We start from the raw sequence: 17779 nt of genomic DNA, 5'->3' as shown, positions 1-17779 counted from the left end.
TGATTTTCTACACAAACAGTAACAGAAACAACTGATATTAGGATTTTCTATTCTAGGCTGAGGAGCTTTCAAGACATTTTAAAGTAAATTTTAAGTACTGACACTTGTACTGTTTGCCTGAGCAGCTGAGTGTTAAAAATCTTTGTGCTTATTATTACTGGATGTTTCAGATTTGCTCCACACAGTAACAGCAGAAACCTGATGACCCACTCAACATCTCTACGGGAACACTGACCAAAAGCACGAGGTCTCTGGATATCACCATAGACAATTTTGTGAGGTTGTGTTGCCTGCTGTCTTTGAATGTTGTGTTTGACTTTTAATGAATTTAATGAAATTAGAATTTTTTAGTGCATGTGGGTTAGGTTAAATGGTGATTTTGAATATAGATGTGTATCTGAGCATTGTTGTTAACGCCAATTGTGTTTCTCTGTTAGCCATGCAACAGAGTTATTATAGTTTTGTATTTTGTCATTAAGTTTTATTTTATCTATTTGTGACTTTTTGTTTTTATTTCAGTTTAGTTTCAGTAAGTTTCAAGGCTGTTTTTGTTTCAATTTTTTGTTTGAAAATGTTTCGTTTTAGTTCAGTTTTATTACCTTTATACTTTTTTTTTTTTTTTAATTATTGTTGTACTTAGTGCAAATGTCAGAGGCATAACTGAGGAAAACCAGTACAGGTATTACAATAGAAACGATTCACTTTTTTAAAACAGTTGACCCACTTGTCTTGTACATGTCCAGTTTCTCAAACACATCCATCAATAACATGTCAGGCACATTGTAATAACATTTTTACCAAACTAACAAATACTAAAATGAAGGCTATTTTCTCTAGAAACTGATTTGTATTTCAAATTAGTTTCTATAATTAATTTCTGTTGTTTTTTGTTTTTATTTAACTAAAATATTCATATCTAGTTTTTACTTTAGTTTTATTTGAGTGGAATAACCTTAGGAACCTGTTCAGGGTGTACTCTGCCTCTCGCCTGACAACTGAGAAAGGCTCCAGCAACCCTGGATTGGATAAGCAGAAGAAAATGGATGGATTGAGAATTTTAAGTATTAATTCCTCCCAGGGGTATTCAGGTTTTAATTGTGAGGGTCTAAACTAAATGGCCAGCACTCTGTCCAAAAATGTTTTGGTCTCTTTTTTCTCCCTTTTGTCATATTTGTTCATTATGTGTAGACCCTAGTTATACAGAAAATTAGATACAGCAGTAGAACTACAATGTTACAAATTTTAATTTTAGTGCCTTAAACCACAGGAATACTGTGATATTCAGACTCTTTTCAGGTTTAAGGATTCAATTTATGTTTTTCTTTCAATAGCAGATTTTCTTTCCGTTGTAGTAAATTTGAATTTTACAATTTAATGTCTCTAGTCATGATTCATTTATATTCATGATGCATTTGTCAGTTTTATTCTTGAGACCTTTAGCACATGACTTATGTATACCATGTTCTTACATTTCTAACATGAATATTATTTAGTGTAATACAATGGTTTAATTTGGTTGTCACATGAGAAATAAAGCAGCAGCAAAAAAAATACGTCTCTGCTTCTGCTTTAGCTATTATATCATATTGTTTTCTGTTGTTTCTAACTAACTGGGTTAAAGTTTAGTGGCCTGTAAAATAGGGCCCAAGGATCTGTTAACTTTTATAGCCAAAGTAACCTTTTATAACCTTTTATGTGATATTAAAATATTACAGGTGTCATCGACCTGGGTCTGAGCGACCCAGGGTCCACGAGCAGTTGTTGTCTCATTTTATATATTTTTCTGCACTGTGCTGCCTTTCCCAAGCATGTTCATGCTTGTGTGTGTATAGGAAGGTGTGGCCCTGCCAGGTTGCTGGCCACACCTGAAGATCATCACACACACCTGGAGCTGATCAAGCCTCGTTGGGCAGCTACTTAACAGTGTGGCTGAGCGCTCCTTGACGTGGGATTGTTGTGTGAGACTCCACGTCAGTTTCCTAGAGTTACAAGTTCAGTGTGTATATGCCCACCGTTATAAAGTGTCCTGACGGCTGCCTCTATTATTTTCCCCCCATGAGGAGCGTGGAACGGTAGAGGGCAGCAAGCACGGAGACTGCAGAGACACGGGAGCGGAGAGCACTAACATGGACATTTTGGGAGAAGACACTGCACGGGAGTCGACGGAACGCACTGGAATGTATTGTTATGTAACATTCTCTTCACTCTTCAATAAACGCACTGCTTTCATCGCATCTTACCAAGTGTGGTAAGAGGAAGAAGGGGGGAAGATGGGCATCCCATCCTGTTGTTTCTCTCGCATGTGAATATACTTTCCTTCATACACTTCATGTATAATCACATATATTCTATTAATTACACATGAATCTTCTGCGTTTACCAATCACAGCACACTTAATATAACTTCTTTCTTAATCATACACGGTAAACTCAGAGATTCTCACATCTCTCAGACTTCCACAATCTCACGCACACAGAGAGACACAAGGATGAGCAGCGTAGTCAAAAACACTCGCGGAATCTGGGTGAAAAAGTCAGGTATGAAAATAATTTCATTACCCAAAATACACTTTCTATTTCATCATGTTGATTAAATTTAAACAGGATTAACCGTTAGCAAAATAACATCTAAGTAAACTCAGTTTTATCACTCTGCATCACGATTCCCATAAAAAGGCTGGATGGCTCCTTTTACTCCACTTTTAGAGATGAACCAAGGGATCTCATTCTCTTTGGCACTTTGAATATGGAAGGAAAATCTTTTGTTTTAGTTCTATAATCACATCACAAACTGCAGATATTTTTATGTGGCCCTACAAATGTATGTTTTCATATGCTGTCCCTTTTTGTGTTTTACAATCTAAATACATTAACATAAAACGAATAGCGCAGGGAGGATAAGAAGGCACGTTTGTGTGAACCACAATTATTTTATGTAGCGATACAACATTTGAGCATGTTAAATACGCCATTGTAAAAACAAACACTGATTAAGCAACAACTTTCAGCCAAGATTTATAAATTCTTTTTCCTTTTAACTGTCAGTGAATCTACTAGCTATACACCATAATTCAGCAAGTCAAACGTAACAGTTGCATTTATCTAATGTGGGATGGTTGTGGCTGGGCTGATGACTGTGACAGAAAAGAGTGGCAATTTCTATTTTTATTAATACTTTTGAGGATTAAAGATGGTGTTAATAATTTTTTTTTTTTTAAGTGTTCATCACCCAACATCGTTTCACTCCTCTGTTAAAAAGTAAAACAAAAAAGAAAAACAAAACACTTCCTCTGAGACAGGTTGTTACCTGTCTGCCAGCCACTCCCTTTTGCACAAACACCTCTTCCTGCTTTTCTCAGTTCTCCGTTCTGCTTTTCCCTGCACCTGCTTTACTCATGTTGGATTTATCTTTCTATTATATGTATAGATGCAGTTGCACCTGTGCAGTCTGAGCCACACAGTTACAGTTTGTTTTTAACCGTATCTGTTTGTGGACTTTGCTTTTTGCTTGATTTTTATTTTTCCCGCCTGTTTCCTGTTTGTGTCTCACTGCTTCCCTCACATCTCCCTCAGCAGCCTTTTCCTGCGTTACTTCTAACAAAAGGTGAGCAGTTTGAACTTTTAATCTGAATTTAATATCACTGTCTCTGATTATATGTGCATTAAAGGAGAAGTCGATCACAAATCTCTAATCTTTAAAGCAGTATTGTCTGGTTAAATATTGCATTTTATCTTACAGTTTCATTTCTTGGTCATGGATGATTTCGTAAGAACCAAACTGGTTGAATGGGGACTAAGTGAGTGGGTGGGGAAATTTAAAGGTAAAGTATTAACGTGAATCCCTGATGGGTACAGATATTGATACTGATGTGATCTGTTAACTGTAAAATAGCTCATAGATCTGTGCCGATTGCTTTTTCAGTCATTAACAAGAATTTCTGAAGCAAGTTGAGAATAAACTTTATCTCTGCAACTTTATTTTTAATGACAGATGAACAAATCGATGCTGAAAGTCTGTATGAGCTTGATGATCGAGAAATTGATAATTTGATCACAAAAGCTGGACCAAGAGTGAAATTCAAGAAGAGACTCAAGTTGTTAAAGGTAATTAAGTTTCAAAAAAATATTGCTATATACAGAGGTGAAGTTTTGTTAGAATTATCTGTATATTTAAAAATGCACTGGCAGTAATAATCAGTGATGGAAACAACAGCAATAAAAGTAACGCTGTTACTTTTTTTCAGTAACTAGTAATCTAACTAATTGCTATTTCTATCTTTACAATGTTGTTACTGTTACTAACAAGAAAATGTGGTGTGGACACGTTGCAGTTTTTCAACACACAGATGGTTGATGAAGCTGTCTTCAGCTAATTTAAAGTGGAGACTTTAAAATAGATAGATTTTCTCCTGAATAGTATTGCTATGTTTGCTGCAGGAAGAAACTGTAAAAGCTGCATTTTCTAAGGAGCAAAAACAAAAAACTCCACCCTTTCTATGGGCTTAAATTGTGGTCATAAATATTTTGTACTTGTAAATCAAATGTGTAGTTGTAAACTCAGTTTTGTAACCTTGTAAACCAGAATATCTGAAATTTTTAGGTTTGTGCATCTATTTGTGTGTGTGTGTGTGTGTAAAAAAAAAAAAAGGATCTGGATTTTTTTTTTAAGTAATGAAATAGTTATTTTCCTAGTAATAATTAACTTTTATAATATTGTAACTCAGTTACTAACTCAAATAGCTTTTTAAAGAAGTAACTACTTACTATAACAAATTAATTTTTCAAAGTAATTTGCCCAACACTCAAAATAATATCTAACGCAATTTTTGTTAACTCTTTATAAGATGGATTTGCAAAGTTTTGATTGTGCTAGAAAGAACAAAACACAAATTAAGAAACAGTCATTTCTTTTCAATTAAGTTACAAACTATTTTGTTGCCTTGAGGTTCAGTATCTATACGAGAAATGCAGTTTTTAATACATGTTTAAGTGCTCAGTATTGTATTTGGCTTTGCACTTTTTATCTGCAGGGTAAACAGGAGCATGCAGAAGCAGCTGGTTTGGTTCAGGTAAGGATTATACTGAATTTCAGACATATTAGCCAACTGCCTGAGACAAAGGAAAGCTTCATTTTGTTGCCTATAGGGTTACATACTGATTCAATAATAATATTAATTAATAGTACCTCCGATTGACATAACTGGATGCCATTACTGCCGACGTAAATTACAGTTTTGCTGAATTTATTTTTACCTTTCAGTTTTACATTTCCCTCAGTGTCACCTGTTCTGGTCGTCTTTGCTGGTTTCTCTAGCCTTACATGTTTCAGAGCAGAATCACCAATTACCAGAGTTTGATGCCTGGCAGGTGTTTCGAAAAGTGGGGAAAAACAGTTAGACACATGAACAGATTGGTGGTGTGGCAGGAGCTTCTGTTTAAGACTCTGCTTCCTCCTCATCGTCACCTAGTCATCCTGTTTCCCCGGCTGCTTGGGACAATCTGCCAGAGGGAGCTAATGGGGCCTACACTACCTTTGGCTGCACCAGCTAAAGGGGCTTGGCTAGCTATGGGATTTTTAAGGGTGCGAAGCCAAGTCTCCAATTCTGTGATCCTGGCCTCCTGTGTCTCACCGGCAGTAATTATTTCTAGAGTATTTTTATTATTTCTTAACTAATATAGATTGTAATTGTTTTGATTGTGGTAGGATGAACAAAACTCAAATCAGGAAACAGTCATTTCTTTTTAAGTCAGTTTAAAACTGTTTTTTCCTTCAGATTTAATGTCCATATGACAAATACAATTTTAATACATGTTTAAGAGCTCAATATTCTACACGGCTTTGCACCTTTTATCTGCAGTGTGAACAGGAGCATGAAGAAGCAGCTGGTCTGGTTCAGGTAAGGGTTATACTGAATTTCAGACATTTAGGCCAACTGCCTGAGACAAAGTAAAGCTCCATTCTCTGGTCTACAGAGACTGACCACTCTCTACAGAAACCAATAAATAATGACTGAATCTAAAAACTTAATTCATAGGGGGTCGGGAAATATACATTTTGCCCTAGCTAGGGGATTCGCCAGCCATCTCTGTAGGTCTTCGTGACTGGGACTTAACTATGCAAAAGAATTGTCTCGTAGGATCACAGATATTTACTAAGAAGAATGGAATTTATAATATATTCTTTATCAGCCTGCTGGTTGAATACATAACTGCATGTAAGTTTGTTGATTGTAAAACTTGTATGTTAGTGTCCTTTAAATGCTGTTAAAGAGCAATGCCAATGCAAATAGTGACAATTTCCTGTATAACTCATATTCATCCTCAGGTCTTGCCATCCACAAGTGATACAGGTGAGACACATGCATCGTATTTATTGCATCTCATATTAGTCTTTGTTTTAAAGGCACCAATAGCTTTTTTGCAATCTACATAACTTTACTAAGAATAAATTTACTGAGAGAAACACGTTCTTCTTTTCTTATTATTTTTTGTTGTTTTTATCCAATCAGGAAAGAGAAAATCAGACCTTCAAAGTGACGGCAGCAGGTTGCAGTCACCAGCTAAGCGACAGCGTCAGTCAATGCCAGGATTTGCAGGTATTTACGTCTCTTACTAAACAGTGTCACAGTTTAAGCCACTATAGGGTTAAACCTCTGTGCAGCACAATTTGTCCAACATCCCATTTTCATCTTTGATGCTAGAAATTACTTTTTCTTTGGGCTGTTGTCAAAATGTAACAGTCACGTGTTGCATGGTGTACTAAGTTTGATTGGTAAGTGGTCACATTATGGTCCTGATATTCTCTAATTCACACAGGTTTGCTTTTTTTTTTAAACATGAGATTTTACATTTTCTGTTTATTCTAGTCTATAATTCCTTCTAAATAGTTCTTTACTTTTATGTCCACAGAATCAATCATACTGTCTGATGTGAAAAGCATCATGACATTTGTACATGAAAGACTAAATGACCAAGACAAACTCAGTGATTTCTTGAAGTGAGTATTAAGTTTTTTTATATTTTGTAATGTATGGGCCTGGTTCCACTCCTGATCACGTGACAGTTTCACAAACAGATCACAGAGAGTTTGTTTTTAAAGAAAGCAAAAATGCAGAAAATGGCTGTAAAACATCCTCAGAAGCTGCTAGTTATGTGTAATTTAGTCACACGGAGAAGATGGTCCCTTTTCAAGAGTCTTGACTCACACAAATAAGCAGTATATTCACATGAACGCAACAATTAAAATAATTCAGTCCAAACACACTTTATGGATGGCACACTGGTTTCAGCAAGAAACAGTCACAGGAATGAGTAACTACATCGATGAGGATTTAGAATCAATACTAATTGCATGTCTTTGGACTGTTGGAGAAAGACAGAGTACCGGGAGAGAACCGAGGCAAACATGGAGATAAACTCAAAATAAAAAGTCCCCCAGCCAGATGTTGGTGTGAGACAACAGTGCTAAACATCATGCCACCGTGCTGCCTGTACATGAACCCTTTAGGTTCTTTCCTTTCTTGTGTCAGATTGTATGACAGAGACTGCTGACATACAGCAGTACAATTATAGATGCTGAAATAATTCAGTAGTAAAATAAAACAACATATAATAAACAATTTGTGGAACCAGTGTATAAAACTAGTAATGATTCATTGAATAATCACTACCATGATTATAACTCTCTTTTATACTCTCACTTTTAAAGCATGCTTAAAAATGTTTTCATGACTGAATCATTTAACCCATATTTAAAATCTTGTTCCACAGGAAAAAGATCAGTGATTTGGAGACAGACAAGAGGGAGCTGGTTGGTGTCTTTGGTAAAACCGGGGCTGGAAAGAGCTCTTTGATAAATGCCATCATCAAAGAGAAGAATCTTTTACCCTCAGGAAGCATCAATGCCTGCACCTCCGTCATGATCAAAGTGGAAGCTAACACACGTAGCACAAAGTATGAGGCAGAAATTGAGTTCATCGCAAAGGAGGTAAAATGAGTTCTGAAAGTCTGATTTTTACTTAAACCTATAACATGTGTTAGAGTCCAGTTCCTGGGGTTTAAGGTTGGGTACATGCCTCAATAAATTGCTTGTCATTTATTTTTGTAGGAGTGGAACGATGAGTTGTGGTCATTTCAACGTCAGCTTCTTGGCAATAATAAAAATCAGGAAAAGGAAGACGATGATTATCATGATGCTGTTGAAAAGCTGACAGCACTGTATGGAGACGAATGGATGAAGTCCTTTGAAAACCTCATGGAGAACAAATATTTCAAAGAAATTCCAGAATTTCTCCAATCCAGGCGGAAGATTTTGACATGTGAATCAGTAAGACAAAAACTCTGATATTACTACTATAACAGACAGCCATGATAGACTACACACTGGGGATGCTGGGAAGGGCACACAGGTGAAACTAGGACAACCTGGACACAAACGGGAACTGACCAAATTATCAGATAATCACATTTAGATGATCACATATCCAGAAAAAAAAACCCTGTTCTTGTAATAACTGTGGTTAACAGATCCCAAGACTGGTCCATTATGTAGAGCAGTGTTTCCCAACCACTCTGAGAAATGATCAGGTGTGCCGTGGAAGACAACTACCTGCTCTAATTAAATGGGTTACCAACTGCTAGTAATACAGAAGGAGCAGAAGAAATTACATAATAGTCATGCTGTGAGTGAGACGACGCAGCACGTAATAACATCATATTAGTACTATAACAGACAGCCATGATAGATTACCCAGTGGCAATGCTGGGAAGGGCACACAGGTGAAACTAGGACAACCTAAACACAAAAGGGAACTGAAAAAATTAACAAAAGACTAAGAACTAGAAACATAACTCACTTCTGAAAACAGCATGCAGCATAGATTCAAAAGTCCAAAAAACAAAACACTGAAAACAGATCCAGTGATCAAAACAGATCTTACTGAGATCCCACAATGATCTTTAGATGATCACATTTCCAGAAAAAAATCTCTTCTTGTAATAACTGTGGTTAACAAGACCCAAGACTGGTCCAGGTCCGTTATGTAGAGCATGATTTTTATTTTTTTTTAAATCGCAGTAAAAACTTTTATGTCTTTACACAACAGTTATCAGTTCCCTATTTTAACCTACTCTTACATTTTAAATTGCTCTGTAGAAATTCACTGCTGAGCAAAGTCAGCAAAGACTTTCTGTGAGGATTGAAATTAAACTGCACTGCTTTTATTATTTATTGCAGGCTAATGAACTTTCTGCACAATTTGTCAAGTACACAAGAAGTGATTCAAAACAAGGAGAAGGTAATGGAGGAAAAACATGGTTTTGGCCACTTGTGAAGTGTGTGACTGTCAGGGTGCCAAACAATCCTTTTCTCCAGTATGTCACACTTGTGGACCTTCCTGGAAATGGTGACTGTAACAAGAGCAGAGATCAGATGTGGAAAGGGGTAATTCACATTTACTGCTCTTTGCTTATACTGTGTTGTCAGTAAACAGTCATCCTTCAATGAAGCACTGAGACATGTTATTCTTCTTTCAGATTGTTGGAGATTGTTCTACTGTGTGGATTGTGACTGAAATTAATCGAGCAGCATCAGAGAAAGAGGCCTGGGAGATCCTGAAAAGTGTCAGTAGTCTGATTGGAAATGGTGGCGAATGTCAGCAAATTCACTTTATCTGCACCAAGTCTGATCTTGTTGATGATTCAGATGATCTGTAAGTACATTTTGAATTCTGATCAAATACAGGGTGTTTCCACATAAGATCAACGCAGGCTAGAGAAAAAATGAAGCACAGGGGTTGAGCCTTTGTTGTAATTAATACAGAACATTTGGGTCAAAAGGAGTTTGAGAGGTAGATACAATTTTATAAAATTTACTGAAGATGGTGGACTGAGTAATAAACAGAGAGGGAGTGGAACAGCGGAGAGTGGGAAAGGCAGGGGAATTATTTTGTTCTAGAGGGACAGCAAGAGAGAAGAGGGCGAGCAATAACAGGAGAGCAGGAGAAGAAAGAAATGCAAATGACATCACGGCAGCTTTAATGTATGTTGCACATAATCTATGAGATTATAGGAAATCATGTATATCCTGGTCCTTACAGTCGAGTAATTCAACCATTGTAAAGCAAAAGTGCCATTACACTGTCCTTCAGCAACAAAGTTAAAACAGTTGCTGTGACAAAAGAAACATTTGTATATAAGCATGTCAGCGTGTGGTGACATCACGATCCAAATAAACATGCTGGCTTTTCTCCGAGTGCTTCAAGAATAAATGCTACCAGTCTCCCATATTTGCGAGTTTGTTTGGCTTTTTTAACAGTCAAAATAAATACATTAAACAAATAAAGTCATATCATTATAAACTGGATCCGCAAGGCAGACTTGCACAACTAATATGACATTTAATAGGTTTATTTACAATGAAAGAAATATATAAAATGAACTGGTAAATTAGTGGAGAGCAACACCCTAACGTGGCAGAGAAGCAGTGCCACAGCCAGTCTTTAAACACAGTTTAGGCGATGACCATGAGTTACAGGTGTGCAACAGCCAGGGAAAACTCAGCTTTGTCAGAAAGGGAGCCTCCCACATTTCCACCTAAAGGCCAAAGCTACGTCCACACCTACATGGGTATTTTTGAAAACGCAGCTTTTTCTATGCGTTTGGGCTTTTCGTCCACACATAAACTGTGTTTTGTATCACTAATAACTGAGGTTTTTTTTTAAAAAAACTCGTGCCAGCGTGGAGATTTTTGAAAACTCAGTTTCTGTGTTTAACTTGAATACAGAGATTTCGTCACACAACGTTTTGACATCATGCTGTACACCACAATATTGTTTAGATGAAATGAATTTCTACAATGGTGGATTTACACAGTATACTGTTGCTGTTAATCTTACTATCTGCAGTTTTTAGATGCTTACATATACACCCGCAGTTACTGTCCCTCCATTTTGAAAGACAGGAGTCATAAGGGGTGTCCAAATTCATCTGCTGCATCCTCCTGAGGCCTTCATTTCCCAAGGATGGGTCGGGTGTATCCTTCGTGGCCCACCATATCCCAGAATTCATAGCGCGGCCAAGCTAATTCCAGTTTCCAACAATGGCGGCAGTTTATCAAAACATCACATATTTGCAAAAGTGCTCCGACTTTTTCGGAGACATCTGTTACCCACCAGCTCGATAGCTCGAGAACAGCGAACTCCTGGCACATTGTTTTCAAACCTCCCGCGGTCTTTCGCTACTCAGGTTAAACATGATCTCATGAAATAAAGTCACTTAGATAACTGAAAATGTTATTGTTTGGGTTTTTTCAGTGTTTTATTTGTTTGTGAGTAAATCATTTTGGCTGAGATTAAAGTTATTAGATTATAGTAGATTAAATAAAACTTTATTAATCCCTTGGGTGGGTTCTTCCAGGGTTTTTACACAGCTGAATAAACGTCAAACAGAAAACTGATTAAACAGAAGTGTGAGATGATCAAGAATTTACTCCAGTGTCCTGTTATATTTTAGATAGCAAGGAGCAGACGGCTGAGTTTATTAAACTCCGAGACAGCTGGTGACGCAAAACTGAAGGCTAGATCGTCCAATTTCACAGCTGCTCACTTTTGGCCTACCCGGCCTCCTGAGGACCGCGAAGTAAACCGCGAAGGCCGGGTCCTCAGGAGGATGCAGCCTATAAATTTGGACACCCCTAGAGTGAACTTCGGACGTGCCTTCTACATTAAACACAAGCCAAATCCCGATGCCAACGCGTCGTTGTTTTTGAACACATTTAATTTTTTAAAATTAAATATTTGCATGCTGTATGCATAAATAAGTTGTGAGTCTACACCAGCCATATTTCACAGCACTGTGACTTATGATTTTGAATCACTCAGACTAATGTAGTATTTGTCAGTTTTGTTCTTATTTAAATAAACTCTGGCCAAGAGAGCCAGTGAGGCAAAATCCAAAATACTGTCTTTAGTTATTAACATTATTTAAATAATGAAAGCGCTTGAAAATGGCACTTGAAAAGTAACACAAAATTAGTTGCCTTTTCAGAAAAACAAAAACTTTTCAGAAGTACTTAAGGTTTTGTGTTTACTTGTTCCCTCCCAAGAAGGTTAGGATTTGACATGTTTTTGACAGCGTTTGACTGTTTGCGTTTACATGTGAACAGAGATATTTTTTTAAACTGCACATGTGGATTGGGTTTTTTTTAAATGAAGACAGACGTAGCTCAAGAGTAAATCAAAACCACCCAGCCTGCCCCAAATTAATGATGGTGATGATAATAGTGATGATGGTAACAGTACATAATGCAAATTTCATGTAGTTCATCAGCTGATATCCATGATCGAATAGTTAAAAGAAACATTCAAGCCAAGGATGGAGTAAAGAAAGCATTCAACAAGCGAACCAAGATTAAGGTGAGTTTTATAGGCTGACAGAAAATAATACAGACTATCCATAGTTGTAAGGATGCTTTAAAATTAAATCATCTTTCCGCAGAAACACTTCACTGATGACAGTTTCAAAGTGTTCACAGTGAGCTCCAGAGAGTTCCTAAAAGGGAAGCATCTAAATCCAGAAGAAACTGGTAGGTGAAGTCTTGATGCACACGTTGTTTTAGTTTGCTGTGACTGAAAGAGGAATTATTTAATTTGAATTAAAGTGTGTAATGTTAAACTGTGGCACTGAAACTTCTTCTTAACAGAAATAACCAAACTTCAGGGATTTTTGCAAGAGCTCAATGACTGTCACTCAGAGACAGTAAACTATGTGAGTGGAGCTTATGGGATTCTTGCTTTGATTCAAGGAGCCAACTCCAGAGGAGTGGTAAGGTCAAGTAAAAGATATACAACAACATTCTCTTACATTCTGGGATTTCTCAATTGTCTTTGTGTTTCTTATTTAGTTTTTTTTTTTTAAATAGTTTATGGGTTATTACTTATCTCATATATTTTTGCTGTTATATTTAGCTTCTCAGGTTCTTATTACAGAAAAGTGATTTTTAAAACCAACTGAATTCAAAAACCTATAAGAAACGACAAGTAGTTTTTATGGTTTTATTACTTCAAATATTTTTCAGGATAGTAAAAAAGGCGAGGTGTTTGCAGAACTTGAGAGAATCATGAACCTCCAACTTGAAAATGTCCGAAAAGAAATGGAAGAGACCATTATGGCTTTTGAAAAATGTCTTAATGATGGCGTTGAGAAATCCAAAGGTTCATATGGAGAAAAACTCAAGAACTTTTTGTATCGTGTATGTATTTTAAATATAGTTACAAAAAATTTACAGATTTAACAGTAATATGTATTTAAATAATTTTGTTTTCTTTTTTGTTTTAGGGAAAGAAGGGCGGTGCTTTTCACAAGGTACTGAAGTGTGTCGTTGAGAATGGTGGCGTCCACAAACCAAAGAACGGGACCCTAATTAACCTGAACATGAAGTTGGCTTCATCTCTGACCGACAGCATTGATGATGAATTCAGAAAGACCTTCCCGTAAGAGAAGACAAATTCTAAACAGTCACATAATATTATTCAAGATAATTTATAACATATAAACTTGCCAATTCTGCCATTAATAACCACAATGTTTATATGTTTTAGAAATGACTCAGAACGTGGAGCATTCAACGGAGTCATCAATGAATTTTCTCTTAACACTGATTCTCTGATTGAAAAGTACAAAAATGCTGAACTGCAGTTCAGGTTTCTCAGGACAGAGGTAAGAGATGAAACTTTCCTGTCTAAACTAATGGACAGTAAAAAAAAATGTTTTATGACTTTATGTGATTTAAAATGATTTTCATCCGTATTACATGTTTTGTGTCTAAGGAAGAAAAAATTAAGGCAAAACTGAACAGAATGATGCGGAAACAGAAGAAAAAAGTCTACAGCAGTCTGACAGAGACAATTGAGAACATTATGGAAGAAGGCTACAAGAGTAAGAAATAAGATTAGAGATTCACAAAAACACATATTTATATTTATCATTATTCAGTAAGAGAAATCTGATTGGAGCTTTCTGTCTTATTGTAGAGGCTGCAGAAATTGAAGGAGAAGGCATGCTGTACAACATGAGAGAGACTATTAAGAACCATGTGCACTCAAAGAAGGACATGTTTGAGCAGGCAAAAAATACCATGTTGGAGAAGTTGCACAGTTTAATGGTTTGTCATGTTTTATGAAGAAATATGATTACCATATTTTGTTATAATTCACCCAAAGGCTTTTTCTATGTTTAGCTGGAATAGACTTAGACAAAAATGTATGTTCAATTTATATTTTTAATCCAGTTTGAGAAACTTCTAAATGTAATTGTATTTGACTTTAACACATTTTGATCTGTGATAAGTAATTACAATTTCTAAAATAGGTAAACATCCTGGAGATTCTGGAGAAAATTATGAAGGAATCCATTGAATGTTCATTCAAGACTGATGGGGGCTTACTCCCAGGTAAACAGGACAGTTTGCTGTAATTACATTTGATAATGCTTTCTTCCTTTTCTCTTTACAGTCTTGCACCTGATAGCACAGTCTGTTTACCTATTTGTCTATCTATTTTTTAATTAACTTATTTATTACTGAGTGACCCTGTTACTGTGGCGGGAAACAATTAAAAAATGTTTTGTTTTTCAGATGTTTCAACAGAGCTTGAGATGGTGAAGAAATATTATGATCAACTTGCAGCCACTCCAGATGATGAAACATCACTTGGTAAATCCTTAAATGTCATCATCAGTATTACATTAAATGTTTTAAATTAAAACAATTGTCCTTAATGGAACCAATGGAAACCAAAGTTTCCATTTGTTATTGCTCTTTGTTAAACCTCTTTTTCTGTTTTTGTCACGGTTGGCTGTGTGGCAGGCAGGCAAGCAGGAGTGGTGGACCCAAAATGCAGGACTCAGACTCGAGGGGTGAACTCAAAAGCTTTTATCTCAGCTTTATTTGCTGGCACAGGAAAACAAGCTTACAAAGCAAACTAAACTAAACTGGGAAACAACATAAACTCACGGAGATCACTCAAGGAGATCCACACAGCATGAGGGTGAACTGACGTTAACAATGCAACAACAAGAACTAACTGACAGGGACTAAAATACACTGGTAGGCACATGAGGAAACGAGGAACAGGTGGGAACACAGCCGGGAGAAATTAGACTAAACGAGACAGAGGAAGCGAAACTAGAAACACTGACATAAGATATGAACCTTCAAAGTAAAACAGGAAATCCACAGACTGAACACAGATAACCAAGAACAGGAGGAACACAGTACAGGGGTCAGAGTGACATCAGGGGGAAAGGAATACACAAGCTAAGAAATATAGAACAGAAACCAAAACACCAGTAGTCATAAGCCAAGAATCTAAAGGAAAACAGACCAATAAACAATAATATAGAATCAAAACACTGTCAGAACCGTGACAGTTTTGGATGTTTCAGATTTGCTGACTGGGTAGAAACTGCAGAAGCCTGGACACAAACAGGTTTTCCCAAACAAAAAAACATTTTTGATTGATTTTGTCTCAGTCATTTTCAGTTGTTTTTGTTTGGTCTATTTAAAAGTTGTTTGGTGACATTTGACTTTGATTTTGAGAATGTCTGTATCTTTAATGATTCAAATCTTGAGGCTGACAGAGCAGTTTGAGGAAAAACTGAAAGAGATTTACATTACATCACTCTACATATATTTCAAATCAATTTTAATGTTTTTATTTATGAGTTTAGTTATGGCTCATTCAGATGCCAATGGCATTTATATAACACATTTCAGTACATGTAAAATCAGTCTATTTAACACAGAAGATAAAAACATGGCAACACTTTATAATATAGCCCACGACTGACGCGTAATTCCCCTGTAATTAAATGGAATATCAATGTATTTGATTAAAATTGTAATTGTATTTACCTACAAATATTTAAAGGTAGGGATTTCTGAAATGTTTAGTACTATAATCTAATGAATCCTAAAACTGATCTTGTAAACTTTGAGACAGGATTGGTCAGTTAGGGTAAGTAGCTCCATCTCCATGCAGCTACAGGACTAGTTTTATCCCTCTACATTGTGTCCATCTTTTTCCTCAATTTCAGGAGTTCTTTTCACTGTGGAATTAATTGTCTGATTATGAGATTAAAAGTAGTTTTTCATCTCAACTTTTCACACTCAAATATGTGTTTTTGACAGGTTTTCATACATTAGAGCCACAGCAGAAGGTGTTTCTCTTGAAAACAATATCTGAATTAGGATTAGATGGATTTGTGTATGAGAAACACAAATAGTCATAGATTTATTTGTAAAAGTTTTTTTTTCAAGGACACATTCATACTTCTTGTCATGCTCTTTAATTGTAAGTTTCTTGCTCCCAACAACATTTCTGACATGTCATCTATGTTTATTCTTCACAAAAAATATTACATAAACATTGTTTTGGCAGTAGTACTAGCAGAATCTGTTGTGATATTTTGACAACATTGTGTGCTGTTAACAGAATTTGACCTCTGTCACACCTAACAGCCATTGTTGTTGTTATGCAGGTCTTTTTTTGTATAAAAATATATTATCACATTATTTCTAAAAGCTTGTCTTAAAATGTTAAACCCAATTTACCTTTGCAATAAATTCTACATTTCAGGAAATATTCTTTTCTTTTTTTAGCATGAGTATCCTAAAATGCCATCATTTTTGTTTAGGTTCAGTTGTTAATATAAGTTATAAAAATTTGGCAAAAACATTACAGTTTTACAGCCATACTCATAATATTATAGCCAGATGTTATTTTATTCCATTAAGGCATTTTTCAATGCTTAAACTCATTGAAATAAGTCCCTGAATAGTCTTTACTCCCATTACTCTTATGGAAATCCTTCTGAATTTGAATTGTTTTTTGTTTTTTTTTGTTTGTTTGCTTTCTTTTGTTTTTTGTTTTTTGTTGTTTTTGTTTTTTGAAGGGGAAAAAAAAAGAACCAGAATAAATATCAATCTTTCATCAACCTTTTTCTCAGTTTTTCTGAATGATTCACAAATGTGTTAAAGCACACCCTGTCCACCCTCTTATAGTTATTTACAGTATAAACTGATACTGCATCATATAAGTCAGTTATTCTTAACCACTGGGCCGTGAGCAACACCTTGAGGGCTGGAAAAAAAATGTTATTTTACACCTGTGTCCCTGTCCATTAAAAATAATTTCACTTTCAATACAGCTTCCCACCACTTGTTGGGGGTTGTTTAATCAGCCTCAATAAGCAACCAGAAGAAGACAGTCTGCCCACTGTTTACAAATAGCAAAATATATGGAGAAGTTCTTAAAATGCAAAAATGAAGATAAAAGTGACAACCCCCCTTCCCAAAAGGCAACATTTTTGTGCAAGTTTAACCCTGACTTCCTGAAGTATGTGTTTGTGAACAGAGGAAACGAGGCGGACTTGAGAGCCCGGTGTGCGAAGTGTGGACTAATGCTACCCAACGAAGCACTGAACTGATTTTACCTGTTGTTGTATATATGTGTCATGAGCTGATGGGAGAGGCTGCTGCAAACAAGCTACTGACCATCGCACTCTCAAACGAAACTCTGAGCCACCGTATTACAGACATGGTCTTAGACATACAGCATCAGCTTCCGGAAAGACTAAAAAGTACTACATTTTTCTCTTTGCAACTAGACGGGTCCCTTTTTTTCTTGTCTCTTTTGCTGTAGTAAAATTGAATTATTATTTTTATTATTAAGCTTGACTCGAGCCTTTCAATTTCTACTTGCAGTTGGATTTGTTCCATGAA

At 36.1% G+C, this 17779-nt stretch overlaps 1 protein-coding gene across 2 annotated transcripts; it reads left to right on the top strand.

Moving 5' to 3' along the window:
• The first annotated feature begins 3142 nt into the window (after nucleotides 1-3142).
• On the top strand, nucleotides 3143-16989 carry LOC102782541 (nuclear GTPase SLIP-GC-like). 2 transcript variants are annotated; one of them, XM_087839804.1, is made up of 23 exons: nucleotides 3143-3604; nucleotides 3740-3821; nucleotides 3992-4104; nucleotides 5031-5069; nucleotides 5859-5897; nucleotides 6326-6350; nucleotides 6510-6596; nucleotides 6910-6997; nucleotides 7771-7987; nucleotides 8108-8326; nucleotides 9236-9442; nucleotides 9535-9710; nucleotides 12320-12413; nucleotides 12496-12583; nucleotides 12701-12822; nucleotides 13076-13249; nucleotides 13336-13490; nucleotides 13599-13716; nucleotides 13827-13935; nucleotides 14031-14161; nucleotides 14368-14449; nucleotides 14633-14710; nucleotides 14864-16989. In XM_087839804.1, exons 2-23 carry the CDS (start codon nucleotides 3755-3757, stop codon nucleotides 14980-14982), a joined length of 2547 nt encoding a protein of 848 aa, XP_087695930.1. In that variant the 5' UTR covers nucleotides 3143-3604; nucleotides 3740-3754; the 3' UTR covers nucleotides 14983-16989. The 2 variants fall into 2 exon arrangements, with proteins under 2 accessions (XP_087695930.1, XP_087695931.1); XM_087839805.1 differs by lacking the exon at nucleotides 5859-5897.
• Nucleotides 16990-17779: the final 790 nt, after the last annotated feature.

This window comes from Neolamprologus brichardi, chromosome 4 (genome assembly GCF_056152115.1).
Source record: "Neolamprologus brichardi isolate AB-2024 chromosome 4, ASM5615211v1, whole genome shotgun sequence".
NCBI lineage: Eukaryota > Metazoa > Chordata > Actinopteri > Cichliformes > Cichlidae > Neolamprologus > Neolamprologus brichardi.
Note: the sequence above shows the minus strand (reverse complement) of the source record. Positions and strands in the feature narration are given on the sequence as shown.